Here is a 19092-nt window from a genome sequence, read left to right on the forward strand (position 1 = left end):
ATTCATAAATAACCCGAATGTATTCATTTCTAAGTACTGAGTGCCAGTATGTACTCATATATGCGTATTTTGTGTTCCGTTGACTTCAACTTATTCAGACACTCTTTTCCGAGTTACTCTTCAGATGCTCGATCCTCCACTTTGACAGTCCAGCCATCTCATCGACTTCCGAACTCTCACCCATCCCTTCATCTTTACTCAACCGATTTGCGCCGATTTGATGTTCGATAGCTTGCGTAACCATGCCCCCTTCCCAGTGCCGTGCCTCGAGGGGTAGCGGCTGCCACCAATCTCCTGTTCTTGCATGCCACTGTGCACTACAAAGTTCCCATAGTCGAGAGATTGCTCTCTTATATGCGAACCTCTCATCTTCGCCAGTAAATGCGCTCCTGTTCGCAAAGTCAACGGGCTTGGTTTGTATGCCAAAGTCCGAGTCCTGGTCCGGGTCGTAAGATGCAGTGCTTGACTTTGTATCGTAGTATGCCACATTGGGTCGGAACGGAGACATTTGGTCTTGGTATACTTCAGCAATAGTTTCCGAGATAAGGTCGTCAGGCTCATTTGGATTGTTTGGTTTTCCACTGGCAGAGCCTCTCTTCTTAGGGAAGAAAAGTGTATCGGGAGGGTTCTGGGCCCGGATGATGAGTTTGCACCGAGCCTCGTATAGAGCATCCAATAGAGTAATAAATCGTCGCGCCTCGTTCTTGGCCGCATGTGTCAGAACAGGAACATTGTCGATGATAAACGTATGGTAGGTAGAGGCCATTGTGATATAGTCAGCCGGTCCGAAAGTCTCGACTATTTTGTCAAAGTCCCAGAACACATAACCATTGTAGTGGCGAGGAGTGTGAACCTTTCTGCCATACACCACGACAGTTGAGGGTTCCCATGGCAGTGATTCGGGGTCCGTCCATGTAATGGCAGTCCTTACTCGCTCTCTCCATACATCCTGTTCGTCTGTTGACAGGTAATAGTTGACCGGTTTCTTAACAGTTCCTTCTGGCTTGTCGTGAGCGATGGCTTCTTCTACCACAGTTTCGCCTTCGGCAGTGTTTCCAGCCATAACGAGTGAACTGTCGGTCTCCTCTCTTCTTCGCCAATCCTTGGCTCCTTCCATCTGCCAAAAGTCGCATCTAGCCTTTAATACTTCAAGGAAGTTGGCAAAATCGCTGGTTGATCCGTACAACTCGCCTTGGGCACGCACTGCACCGCCGAAAAACCTACGGATCAAGCCTCTTGTCGGTGCGAGCGTGTAGTCCACGCCGACTGCATTCTGGAGCTCTTCAGGCATTCGGTTCGAAGACGCAATGAGAATACCGCCAAGCTGGAAGAAAGCAATGAAGAGATGGCTGAGAATCTTGCTAGCCGCTTTATCAGGCAACTGGAACTCGTCAAGGAACAGAATCGGAGATTCGTCAACCAGCTTCTTGGCCATCCACAGGATAGAATAATCTTTTTCGCCCTCTTCAACGCCGGGACTGGTCTTTCGATGGTGCTCGAGTTGGGAAATGGTATAGAGCATGAAAGTATTGAAATGCCATCTTCGCTTCCGCTCAGTTGGCAAGCCATCTGCGAGCAGGTCAAGAAGCATGGACTTGCCAGTGCCTACTTCACCTGACAAAAACAGTCCCTTGGGTGAGTCTATCTCAATTGCCGACTCGTGGTTCGCAAGTACCCGTGTCATAGCGAGACTCTCCTTTCCTTCAGGTATTGAGAGGAGATGCTTGAAGAGCGGGTTCCTCCATATGGAGTGGTTGCGCAAGGCAAGAATGTTGCCATTTTCTTCTGGGTCGTCTTTAGGTCTCGCATCCGTCAAGCGGGTGACTTGTTTCAAGCGTTGCCGATATTCAATATGTGGCGAGTAGTCCTTGATGCGGAGATATATCTTGTGTAAGTGCCTGGCAAGTCTATGCTGAGATGGGTCTGGAGCATAAAGACCGGCGGCTATGTGGGTTTGATACTTGACCAATGGATCTGTTATAGTTACTGCTGTCGAGAATCGTCTCATCTTGAGCCTGCTTCTGAAAGATGTGAAGTGCAGTGTTGAGTTAATATCGACATATATGGTGCTGGAGACATAGGGTAGGCATGAATCAAGAACTTGGCTGACCACGTGGTTTAGCTGAGAACTCAATTAATAAATGAAGGGCTTGAAGAACGCGATGTTAGACACAGAGAGGGATTAAAGATGTGTTTGGTCCATATTCCTGGGTTAGTAGATAAATACCAAGTCTGTCTGTGTTGTATTTAAGTGGCGATTGGCTAATATCGCGATCCGCCGTTTGATCCAACCTTTATCAGATCGTGGGTGCCATACGCATCATCGACTCATGTGACCAAACTTCAGTTCAAGAATTAACCGCTGGAGATAAATATGCAATCCGATTAGTAGTTGATTAAATGTCACAAGTGAATCATTGGCAAGAAATCGTGATTGCACGTTGCCTTGATGAATGAAAGTATCGAAAGGCATGAAATACCTGGACTCAAAGTATTGTCTTGACTTCAGCTGTGACTAAGGCAAGGTACCACAAGCCTAGAGGTACCTACTTCAGACAACGGAGGCTCTGCCACGAACTGTCTGCATGCGAATGGATCTTCAGTGGGGCACATGTAGCCCGAGCTTTGGGTTCTGGTTGGCTCGTACACCCAACTGATGGAAGCTCTCAAGGGGCTTCAAGGCAATGCCAGCTCAGCACAGCAGCTCTAGCACTACACCTTAGAGAAAAAAAAAGGCATCGGAGTGGATTCGACCAATCATAACGCGCCAACCAAGGTCGTAGCTGGGAGACCAACAGCCTATTTTGTTGTTCGATTGGCTACCGATGCACGCTTCGTCACTGCTCTCTCGTTGCAGGATAGGCTTCGAAAGCCCAGTTTTCTCTTGCATCCCATCCCATCCCATCCCATCGTCTCAAAAAGTCACCGTTCACATCCTCCCATTCACGTCAGCAATCCATCGCCATCACGATTATCGTCACGTTCACGCCGCAAAATGTCTCTATGATCACGCGGCTAATACCATCGCCAATTTAATCCGACACGTCCTATTTCGCGACTTCTTTTCTTGATACACCATCCATCGATATCAACTTTGCGATCCACCCAAAATGTTTTCCCCGTCCATCGCTCAAGGCGGCCCAGCCACTGCGACCCGTTCACGCCGTCGCCAGCGCCCTGTGAGCTCCGAACGTACCACTCAGCAACCGAAAGCCAAGAGACAGAGGTTGCCTCTGACGGAGCAGACTTTTGTCAACCCGGATAACCAACAGGAGATGGTCGAAGTCAAGACTGATGCCAAGGTCGCGACTCTACCCACCAAAAACAAGAACAAAAACATCGAGCCGCCACCAGAACCTGCAAGCCCAGTTTTGCGCAAGGAGTTGAACGTCCGCGTAAAAAAGCCGAAGCACGGCGACCGTGCCGCTAATAAAGGTGATGGAAGTCTTGTATTGGTAAGAACAGAGAATTCACTCCTTTCAGCATGATGCCACATACTAATTGCCCTGTGCAGACAAGTACAAACGCATACACAGTTAGCAAACTCCCGGCTCTGCCCGACAGAATTCGCTCCGACTGGTCAGGTAAGTCGATGCGCACAATGAATGAATCGACTTCTGGATGCCCTGCTCACTTCTAACACCACAGCCTACCAAACCGCCGACATCTTCTCTACAGGCTACGCCCTCTCCCTAACCCAAACACACGCCCTCGTTTGGCCTTACACATCCACGTCGCAATCACCCGAGACCTTTTCTTTCAGCCTCCCATCGACTACTAGACCAAACGAACCCCTTCCTGTAGGATGCCTCGTCTCACCATCCGCGTCATCTGCCGAGCCTGGCCTGGTTGTGGTTATGGGAGGCAGTGGAAAGGTTGTATACTGGGAATCGATTGCGAGCGCGGCCACGTTTGTTTTCATGAAGAAGGACCGCACAGGTGTCGAGTACACCATCTCAGGAATGCACTCGGGAGAGAAAGTCGTGGCTATCACCAACGCTGAATCTGCTGGTTTCATACTCACCTTCAACTCTGGGCGCCTCGCGTACATGAACGTACGCGATAGCCAAGGTCGACCTTCCATCTCAGTTCAGTTCTTGCGCAACAATCTGTCGCCCCCCACTGGTGGTATCTTTGGCAGCATTCGACACGCCTTTCAACATCTATCACTCAAAGGAGACATTGCCGCTGTCCGAGCAGATCGGTCTGCACGAACAGGTGAGAGGAACATTGTTGCTCTTACCGGTAAAGGACGACTTAATGCCTGGAGGGTTCACCGCGGAGGGCATAACGAGATTATCGGTGATGCAGATGTACGCGAGGAAATTATTGCTGCCCTGCAGGAGATCGACCCCGTGTCCCAGGAGTATCCCGAGGATTCTTTCGAAGCAATTGACTTCACTTATGTCCCCAAGGGCTTGGAGTCCAAGTACCTTGATCTTAGCAGGCTTAGTGATGCGATGACCACCGACGATTCGTCAGTGCAACACCTCCTAGTTCTCGTCAGCTTGACCCTGCGAAGCACTTCACGCTACGCCTTGGTTGAGGCTATTCTAACCCCTAGGGACTGTCAAATTGGCATGATCCGTCCCATAACCTCCTATAGCTCGCCATTTTCATCATCTCAACTCTCCGAAACTCCACGACCACGCCTATATCTTCCTCGACCCGCCCTGGTTGCCTTTGTCGTTTTTGATCGTGCAACTGTCATTGCATCTATTGCTGTCCCACCCCAATCCCCCGAATCTCAGCTTCAAACCGACAGTCACATACTACCTGCCGCCTTTGAAGATGTCATCGACTTCCGCGAAGATGACGTACACGAAATTATTGGTTCTGGGTTCGAGGAAATAGCGTCGGCCTCTAGCCACGAGGAGCATCGACTACATCGACCCAAGACAAAGAACCCCGCTGTTGTTCTTATGGTTAGAGGAGCCGGCGCCGTGCGCATTGTGACAACCGAGGTGGACAAATTTGCTAGTGACCAACCACCAAAGGTTTCCGCAAAGAGCAAAATTGAACAGGCAGTCTTCTTTGGCGTGAAGCAAGACAACCCCTTGATTTTCGACGGCCGCCAAGACATCAAGTTTGCCGATGACGAAATTGCCGCAGCTGCTCTCGAAGTCAGTCATGAGATCTTGAGCTCGAGCACCCCCTTTATATCAACCCTGCCAGCTTCATTAGAAGATAACCTGCGAGCTCGATCAAACGCGCTTGAGAGGTTAATTACTCAGCTCAGAATCATGGGCGCAGATCTTGACCGCAAGACACGTTGGAGCCTGCTGTACGACGCCGAAAAGATGCATGTGGCTACCTTGCTTTGGAAGAGGCATGAGGCTTTCACTGCTGCACGACCGGCAAATGACAAGAAGAGTCTTGTCGGCACGATTGTCGAATTCATCCATCAGGGTCAGAAGCATAACCCGGTCGCTGAGATTGGCGAGGTTGATCGCGTTCGTCACTGGTTCATCAACGACGTCTTCCGCCTGGAACTGTTCGTTGCTTGGGCGTACGAAGTCATCAAGACCTTGTACAAGGACAATCTACTTGATGACGCCAAGGTTAATGTCATGATTTACGAAGCAATTCAAGTCTACAACTGCACATACACAGCAGCCCATGATTTCCGAAAGAACAGCCTTAGTTCTTACGGTCTCGGATTCGAAGAGCTTCGCTTGGGTATTCTCCGCGACGGATACGATGACCTTCCCGAGCCCTGGACTGGCTCTCAGTACGTCGCCAACAACGCCAAACGTCTTGTCGATCTCTCCGATCAGTGGGTGCTAAAGAACCATGACGCCGGAGAATCGAGTAAGGCAGCAAACCAGCCAGATCCGAAGGTCGTTTCCAAGATTTTTGAGGAACTTCCTACCCTCATTGACGGTATGCTCACTTCGGTTCTGGAGTACGCCCGTTGGTCAGCAACGCAAACCGAGCAGAAGCTCATGTCGCAGCAATTCGCCAAGGTGTATTCAACCGATCGCTTCGAGAAGCCTCTTGCGTTGGCACGGTCTGGAAAGTGGGAGGAAGGCGCTTCAATTGCCGAGAAACACGAATGTCTTCGTGCCCTGTCTGTCATCCTGCTTGATCACATCCAGATACTCGAGAATCGCCTTGGCGAGCCAGGACTGTCCCTGGTGGAAACGCAAAATCTCAAGCGGCTCAGGGATAGTAAGAAATCCAAGCTGCAGAATAGCTTTTCTACTTACGGACAGGCCTTTGCGTTTCCTGCTTACGAATTCTTACTTCAAAAACACGGAGTTGAGGACGTATTGGAGTTCGACCTCGATAACCATGGCTTCAAGACGCTGTTCCTCCGTAGTAAGCCTGAGCTGGCGCGAATCTCATGGATTAATGATGTGCAGCAGGAGAAGGACGTTGGCCACAGTGCTGACACACTGATCGACCTGGCACTTAAAAAAGAACAACAAGTCTGGAACAAGAAGATCGAGTTGAGTCTCGGCAAACTTGCTCTTATGGCTGAACTTGAGGAGAAGGACATCAAGGCTGGTGGTCTCAAGGTCAACGCCGATGAAGTCCGTGCTGAGGAAAGGCTGAAGAAGGTTGATAGAGAGTTGGTCGCGATTCGGATTCAAGATCAACTATATCATCAAGTCCTTCCCAGCACATACGATGCCGTGGACGACGCTGCCGCGCTCAACTTCGCCATGGAGGTTCACAGCATGAATATTCCTCGTCGCCAAAAGGCCCAACACCAGATTTTTGAAGATGGCATGAAACGTCTTCTACAGCATGAAGCCTTGGACGCTATGACACTCATCGACCTTCTTACTTTGATTTATTTGAAGCCTGAATCACGGGCCGAGATCGCCAATCCGTTCTGGCTGGCTCTCCTTGTTGCCGAGAGCAGCTGCCACAGCGACGAAGTTAAGGAAGCCAAGAGGATGATTTGGAGGAGACTCTTCATTCGTGATGATTGGTCACGCATCAACGACACTCAGCTCAAGGATGACCGTGAGGTTATTGAGAGGTTGGAAGACACGGAACTCTACTCTATGCTGACAGATTGCATTAGCTTTCGTAAGTTGACTTCCGAATTTGGCAGGCTGGAGCTTTTACTAATTTTGATCATAGAAGATCCACGGGAACCTTTTAGGCCTCAACCACCTAACGAGGCTTTGGGTGCTTTCACCGAGAATCTCGACCGTCGGTTCCGTGACTTCGAGGCATCATTCCGCACAAAGCTGATCGAAGTCATGAAGCACGAGGACAAGCTCCTCCATCAGTTCGTCGAAAAGAACCGCCTTGGTCAATGGGTGCACACCACCTTTGAGGCCGTACGAGCAGAGCTGGACAGGACATTAGACACCGTAACCAAGAACTCCAGCGTTGTTGACACAGACAAAGTTATGGCCGGCTCGATATTTGACACTGGCATGTCGGCAGACACGAGTCCTGGTGGACGACTATAGATGAATGGTTCACCGGCCGAAGTAAGGTCGCTAATTTGTTCCTGCAATTGATTGGCTTGTACAACAATACACTGTTTTGCATGCGCCATGCATACTGAAGATGGGAGTTGATGCAGGTGCCACAACCATGGCATGCATCAGCGTTCATTATCCTACACAAAAAAGGAAGCACGCATACATACACGGCAAGAAGAGAGAGAAAAAAAAAGGGGGGGGGGGATGGTTACATTGGGCTGGTTCTGGAGAGTTTCTGGGCTGCGGCCTTTCTGCGTTTGGGGGAGGCATGTCTTGCTGCATGGTTTCTTATTTTTTTCAACGTTTCTGATCTCTCGTGCCTCAATCTTGTACATAGGAGCCCTCATTCATTAGAGGTGGGAGTAAAAGGCTAGTTTTTGGGTTGACGACTACCTGAAGGCACGACCGAATCAGATTGTCGTCGTGTGGTAATGAATACTTTTAAGGATGCACAATATCTGCATACCGTTTATGTTTATAAATGTCTTGCCTTTGTATGATTGAGTTTTGTCTATCACTTTAAGGGGATTCATCGATCGTAGTCACCGTTGCATCAAGCTTATTTTGTTTGGCTGCAGTCTTGTTTCATTCCGGCATCATGTACATAATCCATACGCCAACATCATAACCCCGGCACTCGATTTCATAATTAATCGAGTCCGACATCACTCCTTTTGACCCTAGGGACCAGATCGTATGGAGAAGGCAGCGGAGCCTCATCCAAAAGTGCGAAATCTGTATCCATCGTCGAGACTACGCAGCTCAAAAAGAAAACCGTTTGTTCGTTTTCAGCGTAGAGTCAGCTGCGCAGCCAAGATAAAACACCGCCAAGACAAACGTAACCACCCAGCACCCACAGGCCAAGGACGTTGTTGGCAGTGAGTGGGGACAGAACTGAGAGAAAGGAAGAAAGACGCGGGGTTGCTTAACCCTGCATCTTTCTTCGCTTGCCAACCTGGGCGGAGAAACCGGTCTTAATAGCAGTGACACTTCGTCGAGAAGCACAGTTGTTGCAAGTAATGAAGTACAGACGGTTCTCACCCTTGTTGAGCTCGGTGTCGGGAGACTTGCAGGTCTTGCAAGTGACGTACTCAACTAAGAAGGGCATGGTCAGCAACTACATGTCTGCCGTGCAGCATATTCTACAAAACTTACTGATGTATTTTCGGACGACGTTCTCGATCTGCTTCTGTTGGAAACGACCCTTGATAACCAGTCTTCGGCTACCGTCGACTGAACCACTGGTACCCAACTCAGCAAACAGATAGGCAGTAACGTGCTCTTCGGTTCTCTTCATGCGCTTGCAGATATCGGCAATGTTGGCGAAAACAGTTTTTCGGTTGCCTTCTCGCATGCACTGGGGTGGGGGGATCTTGTAGCTCTTTGTTCCGGTCATAACGTGGTCGGGGTTCCTCTGGGTAAGCTCGCTGAAGAATCGAGAAAGAAGCATGGTGTAGCCAATGGCCTTGGTCTCGTCGTGAGCCCAAATGCCAGTTCCTTCGTGCATGTCACCCTCTTGCTCTTGAGGTTCCTCCTCAGCCTCCTCAGCGCCCTCCTGCAGCTCAAGCTTCTCGAGCTGCTTGGTGAAGTCGTCGTCCTTGGTAGCCTTGGGCTTCTTCTTCTTCTTCTTCAGGGTCAAGTCGAGACCTCCATCCTCGGCGGGGGCAGCATCGTCGGCAGGGGCGGCATCGGCATCATCGTCGACCTTCTTCGACTTCTTCTTCTTCTTCTTCATGAGAGAAAGGTCAAGACCACCATCCTCAGCTGGGGGGAGATCCTCAGCAGCTGTCGCTTGCGAATCAGTAAAGGACTCAAGGGCGGCAGAAAGCGGCGGCGTACGAGGCGTGTGGGACTGAGCCGAATCCTTGGGATCTTCGGTAGCGTTAACCATGGTGACGGAACCGTCAGCGTCTACTACGACTTGTTCGTCGGTGAAAGCAACGGATTTGCGAGATTTACGTTCGGTCGGTGCCTGTAGATACAAGAGAAAAAGGTAAATACGTTAGTGGAAGATTCGATTGAGGGGTGGCGTTGCCGGTGGTCGTGGATAATGAATGATGATGGTGAAGGTGGCGGTTAGGAAAATGTGAGTCAAAGGCCCAAGTGGTTGAATAAATTGATGTCAAATCGCCTGTTCTCCCTCCTAAAAGTGGTGTAGGACGGTACAGAGATACTTCCACACTGAGGGTGATGGTGGGGTAAAAAACGATAGGGAAAAGCAGTGATAGGCTGGGTGATAGGGCGCTGGAGGGTTTTTGGAGGGGTAAAAGATTGGGCCTGTGCGGTTCAGAGGGTACAAGGACAAGGCATCCGACAGACGCCATGAGAGCCTGGCACAAGCATTACGAGGTTCACATGGAAGCCAGGCTGTATTGCCATTGTAGTGCATCGGGTAGGTCGTGTTTTGACTCAAGGGAGTCGGTAGGGAACAGATGTGTGTTGACTCACCTCGCCCTCCATGATTGCGTCTGCGATTGTGATTGCTTAGAAGGTGTTTCTTTTTTGTTGTACTGCGCCCAGTTTGTACCGGAAGTTTTTTGGGAATGTGGGTGTCGACTTCGTATAAGGTAAAGAAAGCTATTTTTCCTTTTTTCTTTCACAGGCTCTCGCACAACGATAATATGTATTTTCGAGTCGCAGAACTTTCGCGCGTTCTGTTGATATGCTTCTTCTGATTGATTTTGTTGCGGGTTAGCAAGCTAGGGGTGAATGAATCCAACGTCATGGGCGGATGCGATACCTTGAGTCAACAACAGCGCAAGCGGACCCCCAGCTTCACAATAGCGAGTCACGTGCAAAGCCACGTGCTCAACAGCATTGCCAATCGCAACCAATCAGGCAGGAAGTTGCTCGTAGCTTCCCCGGTTCTGATCGGGAGTGTAGCTCCGGATGCCGATGCGACTCCAACCTTGACGACTGTGACGAACATCACCTCGACCGTCATTTTTGGTTGTCTACTATCGCGATTCAGAGGGTTCTGGCATCCCTTCCCGCAAACAAACTTATTACACTCGAACTCTCTCACGAACAAAACAGCCCCTGCACCGGTCTGAACTCTTCGAACTGTCCCGCCTGAAGCTGCCCGTGATCTCAAAGTCCGACCCCAACCTCGAATACAGATTTAGTCTTCCTCGCTACATGACCCAACGACAACCCACGCGCCAACTTGAATTAGTGCTGGCTTAATATTTCCTCAAGATTCGGGGCCTCCTACCTTCCACGATCGCAAGCATGGCCGACTCTTCCCTCGTTGATCTCCATGATGCGTCCATGTCGGACGACAAGGACGACCTCGACTCTCTCCCCTCCATATCAACCGACGACATTTACTCCGATGTTTCCGACTCAGATGCGCAAGCCGAGTGGGAGCGCAGTCTGGAGCAGCTGCAATTGATATTGACTATGATGATCGTCCCCTGGATGGGTAAATACTTTGGTCGCAAGTTTGCCTACTGGAGTAAGTATTCCTTGGTAGTGGTATGAAGCTTGGCAAATTCACTGACATATTTTCAATTAGGTTGGTCGCGATATATGGAATGGGCACATAACGTCGATGTTCGATTAACAGATAAAAAGGCATTTAAGGCGGCGGGTGTCGTTGAGACTGCCGCAACATTATAGACGACATATACGTCCAAGAACGAGGGGCATTCGAAAGACAAACACGAATGAAGAAGGATCCTTAGGAGCACGCATGGACTTCAGTACGGTGTTGGGGTATTTCTGATCGCATATTTTAAAATAGACGACTATACATGTCCATATCATGACCGCGCTCATGCCTCGATTGCTACCCGTTCAACAGGAATTACTCTCAACCATGATTCTAGGGCCAATCGCTTTTGAGGAAAGCCTACAATGCCATGTCACAAATCATGCCTGCATTGAAACTAATTACTACATAATCATTACCCATCGTCCAACTCCTGTGCTGATCATACTCCTTTCTCTTCTCTCATACAAAAAATTAACATATTCAGCCATTCCTGGTATAAAAAAACACAAACCTAGGCCCTTTTAGAAGCTGACAAGAGATGTTGTCGCCAAGAATTGACGATACCCCTCTGGTGCGCCTTTTGTGACACTGTCCCAAGAGATTGACCCAGTGTTCCGCAGCCTTGGTGCAGCTTCGCTTATCTGACTACGAGCTCTCGTGATCGCGTCAGCGACATTCTCCTGCAACGAATATCTATCGTGGAATAACATTTTGATGCCATATGGTTTATCACACACTGGAAGAAATCTGCGACATGGATGGCCTTGAAGCGGCACTTCGAAGAGAGCCATAAGTGTTGCGGGCAGCTCGAATGGTCAAGAATAGACTTCCAGACACACATGCAAACAGAAACCATATGAAAACTGTGCTTGCTTGCAGTCGACGACACCGGCCCTCATCATTCGCTGATCCCCATGCAATCCAGTCCGTTGGTAATGCCTTGGGGTTTATCTCTCCACAGTTGACAACGCGCAGCTTGGCAGCAAGGACAATAGCTCCGATGAAAGTGAAGAGAACGGCGATGGCATCGAGTGGGAGTTGGAGAAGCGGTTTGTCGAGAGCAGAGACGAAGAAGCCAAGGAGGCCGATGATGCAAACGATCCAGCCCACGATTGCAACAAACATGATAAAGTTGACAGCGGCAGTTGCGGAGCCTATAGCGTCGATGTTTGATGAAATAACACTGCCGATAAGTGCTGTTAGGAGGAGGGTCATCAATAGCCCGGTGGCTCGCAGGATCATCTGGATAAGATTGTAGCGCATGATGGGCAACTGATGCTCAATATGCGGTCTACAATGGCGTCGATAGGAAGTGCGTCAATGGTTACACGGAGGAGTGGTTGTGGTACTGCTGGGAGTGGATGGGCAGTCTCTGCACCGTGGATGTGTTGATAAGATGGGCTATGCGAGCAAAGTGCTTGCTGTTCAGTGGGTTCGTATGGTATCGTAAGTGGTGATAGAGCGGTTGTTGATCGGCAGCAAACCTGGAGCAATGCGGGGATGACGATGTTCAGCTACCGCAGTAAGGCTGCAATTTTTGAAGGAGGATGCACGTGGAGTTAAATTGAATCGAAACAAAGTAAATTGACGTGATGTGACTGATTCTAAATGAGACGTTGGCGATGGGGTCTTGGATGGCTATTTCTCCTTTGCGCATTGCCCAAGCAACCGCCAACGACTGCACCTACTTTAATGATTTCGGGAAGGTCAACCGGCCTAAGGTTGCAGTGGAAGGAGCCTACTCCAGACCGTTTCTGTAACGCCTACGCAAGCTTCTTTCCCTAGTAGGTATTGCTTGACCTGTACATCATACGAATACGCCAGGACAAGAAATGAGCTCCCAATTTCTTGTTCCGATCTCTCGTTATGTTTCATGATAGAATATTGGCCAAGTGAATGACTTTGGCAGCATCGACATTGACCAATCAGGCTGTTCACAGCGCTGTCATCACTAGGTACCTTACATATTTACATTCCATGGCCGCTGCAGAATAACGAATTTGCAAGTTTGCTGCAAGACAATAAGCTATGCTTATTCACTTCAGAAACCCTCCGTGGTTGTTTTTGGTTGCGTATTCGATCAGCTGCGTATTCGGCGGTAAACTCTGCCAGAATCTATTATCGACTCATTCTTTGGTTCATGTTGCTGCTGCGCCTCCAGGTGTGGTAGTACCTGGCGGTTGGCAGGTGAACCATCTTAGGTACATTCCCTGGGAATGACGGCGGCTACAGTGGTACTGCACCCACTGATCTCATGTCTCTTATCTGATTCGCCGCTATCATCGTTGACCTAATGGGTATGCCTGGCCCCGTCGGGTGGTACTGTAGCTGCAGAGAAGGGTCGTTCCGCCCCTCCTCACTAATCATGTAAGTCATTGGATAGGCCAATTCCTCACCTCTCCAACGACCTCATTCGAGACACAGAAACATGTTTTGCCATCAATTCAACTTTTTACATACCAATACCTTAAACAAGCTTTCAGCCAACCATACGTTTTCCGTCAGCTGAGTACGCATCCGCCATCAGCTAGCCACTTGAACACCCCAAATTAGTGCAGAGCCACTGTCTGATTTGAATTTCACATCTGCACGGAAGGGGCACCTGTCACTGTTCAACTGCCGTACGCCATACCCAACCATCTCTCGGACTCATTTCTCCTTGCAAATCCCTTTTCTTTCATTTCAGTGTCAGGTTGTGGATGGCGCCTTTACAGTTTTGACCGGTCAGTTCGAGAATATTCATGAAACAGGTGCAGCACTGCAGTCCGTCCTATACAGCAGTCGGCATCCCATTGTCAATACTATTTTGGTGTTCCTACACGGTCAACTCTCTCACCCGAATCAATTCCAACAGTCAAGTGCTTGGAACATCGGCTCTGTAACGCAACAGGTTTGTTTAGCACAAGTGACCAAAAGCATAAAGACCAAAAGCACGTATCTGCTGCTTGGCAAAGTGGCTCATCTTGCCCCTCTCCAAATACTCTCGCACATGTTGAGTAAACATTTATCATGATCAATCCAGCATACTAGCCTGCAGGACCTTGTGATCCTGGCCTGGCCTTAAAGGGTTGTGTGCAGCTCGGAAAGAGATGCCGCGAGATCTACATCACCGTACTGCACACTTGCGCCGACGATGGTCTGAATCCGGCTCGCGGATCTGCAAAAGTTGCTGTATTCACTCAATTGTGGGGGACCGATATTTTACGGAGAATTGAAGTCAAGGAAAATCCAGAATAATCACCCATCACAGGCGATCAACTGCCAGGAACCAGTTGGCTCAAGTTGCCCCACGACCTCGTTCGTTCACTTGCTAGTGGCTTCGTTGACGCCATTTCACCCAGGCCACCCAGGCAGCCTCGTATTCCCTCAAATCCCCCTCAACAACAGATTGCAGCTTTGTTGTGACTCTCACCGCTTATGACTGGCTGGGCACTGGGCAGCACAACTCCCTGCTGCAGCTGTCAATCTCATCTTGGAGCCGGGGTTCCTGGGTAGATCCGCTGTCAGCTTCCGCAAGAAAGAGCCTCATCGATCTCAATATAACCAACATTTACAGATTCCATGTCGAAAATAAGCAACGCCATCCGGGACGTCACTCTTCACCGCTTCGAATTACTGAGTGGCACTCCTTCCACGTACCGAGCCACCGGTTCCTTCTCAAACTCTGATGAAGATGTCTTTTACCAAAAAGAATGTAGCTCCAGCCCCATTCAACACAGAAGTTCCGTCCCGTCCTCCGGGTCCTTGCTTCCAGAGCCTCGGGATGCCCCATGCCCATCACCACTACATTGGGGTTAAGCCCATGGCATGAGAGCAACGATCCAAGTTCGAAATTCCCCCTTTCTCTAAACCTCTTGGGTTGTTGGCGTCTTTCTAGCCGTGATGTATTCGATACCTTGATGCTTGCGAGCAACGCCTTCTGCGCTGGGTGTGAGGCAAATAACCTTTGCCTGGTGCCAGACTATCGATCTGGACACTCTCGTCAGCCTGCCTTTTGCACCATGATCGGAGTTTTACGGTACCGGCCTTTCCTCTTGAGGCAGAAAGCCTTGCCTCTTCCGGTATCCTTCTGGAATTTCGTTAAGCTTCTATGCGGTTGGTCAGCATCTTGTGCCTCTACACGCCTCCTCACGTATTAGAGTTTCGAATCTTCAACTTACCGACTTTCTGGATTACCCAAAAGAGTCACTACCAACGAAACTGGCACAGGGGCTGGAAGCTAAGACGCCTTACCCTTCCAGCTGGTCTCGCACCCCTACACATCACAGTAGGCGTCACGGTCGCGTTATCAGGCCAGAAGTGGCCATTGGGTCGGGCCAGACTTTCGATGGTGACGTTTGAAACCTCAACGTCTAGATCAAGGGTCTTCAGCAAGCCTCGAGGTAGGAATCTCTTCAGCTAGGAGCCATAGCCATGAGCCTCGGTACTGAGAAGCCAGCCTATTACAGCTTCGCTGCAACGGAAGCCGAGCGTCGAGGGGATGAAGAGAGCCTCACAGTGACAAGATGGACCGATTGATTGCCTGGCAATGCAGACGTTCCTCCTAGCAATCTAATGCCAGCATCTTTATCGCCGAGACTAAGTTGGCAATTGGGCTTTGAATCACAACCAAGTACCTGCGAGGTTGGAGCCAACCGCTTGTCGTGGGTATCCAGGAACATGCAATACATAATGTGCAACACTAAAAGCTAGGAGAGCTTAGCTATACACAGCATCAGACGAACAAATACTGGCATTGGAGCTGGTGTTTGCTCAACGTGCTGGTGGTTTGAAGATAAACTTTCCTAGCGCAAGCGCCTGCAACGTCTTCCCGACCCTGAGATGATATTGTGAAAGCGGCCGCTCTCCTTTTATGGGCATGATATGCAGCAAGGAGCATCAGCGGCTCATATCCAAACTCTATCTGATCCCCCTCAACCCAGTCGGGATCCCAAGATGGGTGCTGAAGGAGGCACTATTCCCTGAGCTGGTTCCATCCCTCGACGGTGTCGCCCAAAAGACCGTATTTCATATGGACTCTAACCTTTTCTTATCACACAAGTTCTAGGAAAGGTAATATTGTGGCGCAACGTTAATGTAAATGGCGGTGTGTTCATGAATACGGCGAGCCAACACTTACGGTTCTCTCCATGGATCCAAATGTGATGCCCTACTGTAGGTTTTGATTTTAGTATTGTCCAAAAGCGCGTCTAAGATCAATTTGCGAAGTCAAATGGGCCTTCCACACGATCAAGATACTACTCTCGGCGAAAGATTACAGAAAAATTGAACGCAGCTACACTGGTTTGAGATGCCGGTAAAGCAGAGCGCCTCAACAGCACCCGGTCCCATGGTTCCACAATATTTGCATTCCTCTGGATATTACCGAGCGTTCAAAGTTCCCGCGGCCGGGCAGGTGGGTTTATCTATACGATCTGAATTATAGGTTGGTCCTGTTACGACGACACTCACAAATGAGTGTTGGCGTAAATGTTGCAATACAACAATATGCTATGCGCTTCGATTTGACTTTAAGGACTCAGTTGCACGTCAGGCGGAAAAGGTATCGATCTCTTAGTATTAGAGCCGACGAAAGCTTCACAAGATTTCGCCTGCTCATTGAAGGTACAGTAGATGTTCTAACATCGGTGGAAGTGGGGCAAGCATCGGCCCCGGGATCGGAGGATCGGAGCGGTACAACGGCTGGGCTGTAACTGCCACAACTGCGCGCCCGGCCGGATGTAGGATGCGTTAGTGGATATTGTTATCGACTACTGTAGATCATAGATCTGCACCGGAGCGTTGGGTAGCCGTTATTGGAAAAGATGTGATTCCGCGGCAACCAATTCATACTCACTCCTCTTCTCAAGATATCAGAAAGCTTGCTGCTGAGTGTTTGCGAGATGAAATCGGGGAACAAACTCATCCTCCTCCATCGTCGTTCTTGATTCTTTATTTTTTGCACCTCCATGCACAGAGATTAACTTTTCTAATACCCCCCCTTAGATACTGTATGCACATGCTTGACCTGGCGGTCTTAGTGAGAAGCTATTGACAATTAGTGATTTGAGTGCAAACTCAAAGGTGCAAGACCCAACAGCGAAAATGCACAGGATCATGGCTGGTTAGTGTGTCAGCAAAGGTCCATCAAGACTGACGCAGTATGATGCTATTCATGCTTAACTAAATGCTTCAAACTGATAGCATCTTACCGAAATGAGATAACTGCCTTGGGACACTTGCCTTATCTGGATTGTCGAGGACAAGAGTGGTAGAAGGTAAACGCAGCATAGCAGGCAAGACATGGGTGGTGGATACCAAGTGAGTTAGTTCCAAGAACCAGATGATCTCAATATTAACGAATTTTTATCCACGTCACACAGAAAAATAGGGAGATGACGATGTATACTTTGCTTGTCCAAACATGATTTCATGAGCTAGTCTATAGTATGCCTAATGTCTCAAAAACACAAACTGCAGCTACACGTCGCGTGGTATTTCTATTATACAAAAGTCCTTTAATAAAACATAGGATCGAAAGTGGATAAGAAAAAGAACAAAAAGAAGAACCGAGCAGTGCAGCTCTGAATCGAACCCGAATGGTATCTATAAAGCATGACTCGAAAGTGGAAGGAATTATCAAACGACTTCAGAAGTGCAGGCGACTGCCAGCAGCTAAAGACGATTCGTTAAAGTTGAGCAAAAATAGCCAGAAGAAAGAGTCATGGCAAAAGTGGAAAAGGATAATGAAGCGAAGAGCAATAACAAAAGCTTCCGCTATGCAGCGGTAACGAGTCAAGGACAATGTTCCAACGACGAGCACAGGGGCAATTGGGGGAGGTAGTTCAAAGGCCCGTATGACCCGCCTTGTCACCAAGAGTTTGAGACGATGCGACGTAGATCTATCGGCATGAGTCAAGACTCAGTCGAGAAGGAAGATGCAAGGACGACGAAGACACGCTTTGGAAACGCCACTCCATCCTGTTCTACAGCCCTGTATACTAAGAGGCGACAGGGTATGTAGACAGGTCGCATGGAGACATGGACGACACTGTAAGTGCAGGACAGTATGACCGGAGATTGGCGCCGGCAGTACCAGAAAGCGGGGCGCCATGCGAACCATGCTGGATGGCAGAATTCTTGACCCACAAAGCTAACAGGTTCGGACTCAGGAACCGGGGCTTTGTGGCGGATCATCCAGGGTTTCTCCACTGAGTGGATTCAATGTTGGGTTTGGTGCTTCTCTTTTCCTTCTCCAGTTCTTCTTCTCGGCTTCCGCGCTTGAGTAGGCATAATTAACCTGATGTGCATCTTCCGGTCTGCCATGACTTGAAAAGCCCTGCAACGGATACCAGGTCATCTCAGCGCCGGCGGGCAACTTCCCCCGAGCGAAACACGCAGGGGTGTTGGGCTCTATCCTGCCTGCCATTATCCACTGCCCAGCTCGGTGATTGAGAAGAAGCGAGAGCTGAAACCTGAGGGCTTGTGCAAATGATAGGCAGGTCATCGGAAACTCGGATAATACAATCAGGTTTGGGCAAAGCCTGGTTTGCCTCTGTGGGTATTCATATGGTAACAGGTGTGAGCACGTATGGATACTCATGTGCAAGTGTCGTATCATCGTTGATAAAAATGAAGATGAAAAAAGGAAAGAAGAGGGGGAGTTTTTTTTTATCAGCAGTCAACGATGTACGTGCACCTCGTTGCTCGTGTAAATGGGAAGCGTTGGATGTGTCGAGCGGTTCTTGGGCAGGGCAGGGCAGGACAGGGCAGGGCAGGACGCTGCCTTGTAAGTGTGATCCTGAGGAGCGATCAAGCGTGAGTGTTATCCCAGAATCGCTTGCGAGCGCCAAGTGCCATCTTGTTGCCGATAAATCTGTGCTGGAAGAAGTTGAAGACAGCAAACTCGTCTTTTGTCATGACATATGAGTCAGGATGCGCTGCAACTTTGCTCCAGATTCGTGCCAGGGCACCCTCTAGTATCTTGCTGATAGTAGGGTCTGATGAACCATCAGGACTCTCGCGAGCGATCTCGAGTGCCTGTGCAACACTAGCGTCTTGTTGAGATCGTGCATTAGCAGCGGCGGCAGCGGCCATGGCGGCGGTGGTTGTAGAGTCGAGGGTTGGTGAGTGGTTGAGGTTGATAAAGTTGAAGTAGGAAATATCTTG

General features: G+C 49.4%; 6 protein-coding genes across 6 annotated transcripts; 2 read left to right on the forward strand and 4 right to left on the reverse strand.

The window, feature by feature from the left end:
- Positions 1–94: 94 nt before the first annotated feature.
- Positions 95–2008, reverse strand: FGSG_09964 (uncharacterized protein; the record flags this gene model as incomplete). Its single annotated transcript, XM_011320573.1, has 1 exon — positions 95–2008. One exon carries the CDS (start codon positions 2006–2008, stop codon positions 95–97), a length of 1914 nt encoding a protein of 637 aa, XP_011318875.1.
- Positions 2009–3110: 1102 nt separating this feature from the next.
- On the forward strand, positions 3111–7901 carry FGSG_09965 (uncharacterized protein; the record flags this gene model as incomplete). The annotated part of the gene is made up of 4 exons (XM_011320574.1): positions 3111–3455; positions 3515–3584; positions 3649–7041; positions 7096–7901. The coding sequence occupies 4 exons, from the start codon at positions 3111–3113 to the stop codon at positions 7431–7433; spliced, it is 4146 nt and encodes a 1381-aa protein (XP_011318876.1). The 3' UTR covers positions 7434–7901.
- Positions 7902–8010: 109 nt separating this feature from the next.
- Positions 8011–10023, reverse strand: FGSG_09966 (uncharacterized protein). Its single transcript, XM_011320575.1, has 4 exons — positions 9897–10023; positions 9288–9420; positions 8604–9233; positions 8011–8543 (listed from the first exon to the last, which is right to left on the reverse strand). Exons 1-4 carry the CDS (start codon positions 9906–9908, stop codon positions 8374–8376), a joined length of 945 nt encoding a protein of 314 aa, XP_011318877.1. The 5' UTR covers positions 9909–10023; the 3' UTR covers positions 8011–8373.
- A 318-nt stretch (positions 10024–10341) lies between these two features.
- FGSG_09967 (uncharacterized protein) lies at positions 10342–11359 on the forward strand. Its single transcript, XM_011320576.1, has 2 exons — positions 10342–10905; positions 10966–11359. The coding sequence occupies exons 1-2, from the start codon at positions 10680–10682 to the stop codon at positions 11067–11069; spliced, it is 330 nt and encodes a 109-aa protein (XP_011318878.1). The 5' UTR covers positions 10342–10679; the 3' UTR covers positions 11070–11359.
- Positions 11360–11581: 222 nt separating this feature from the next.
- On the reverse strand, positions 11582–12207 carry FGSG_09968 (uncharacterized protein; the record flags this gene model as incomplete). The annotated part of the gene is made up of 2 exons (XM_011320577.1): positions 11582–11637; positions 11682–12207. 2 exons carry the CDS (start codon positions 12205–12207, stop codon positions 11582–11584), a joined length of 582 nt encoding a protein of 193 aa, XP_011318879.1.
- A 6528-nt stretch (positions 12208–18735) lies between these two features.
- FGSG_09969 (uncharacterized protein) lies at positions 18736–19020 on the reverse strand (the record flags this gene model as incomplete). Its single annotated transcript, XM_011320578.1, has 1 exon — positions 18736–19020. One exon carries the CDS (start codon positions 19018–19020, stop codon positions 18736–18738), a length of 285 nt encoding a protein of 94 aa, XP_011318880.1.
- Between the last annotated feature and the right edge of the window lie 72 nt (positions 19021–19092).

Source organism: Fusarium graminearum, chromosome 1, assembly GCF_000240135.3.
Source record: "Fusarium graminearum PH-1 chromosome 1, whole genome shotgun sequence".
Lineage (NCBI taxonomy): Eukaryota > Fungi > Ascomycota > Sordariomycetes > Hypocreales > Nectriaceae > Fusarium > Fusarium graminearum.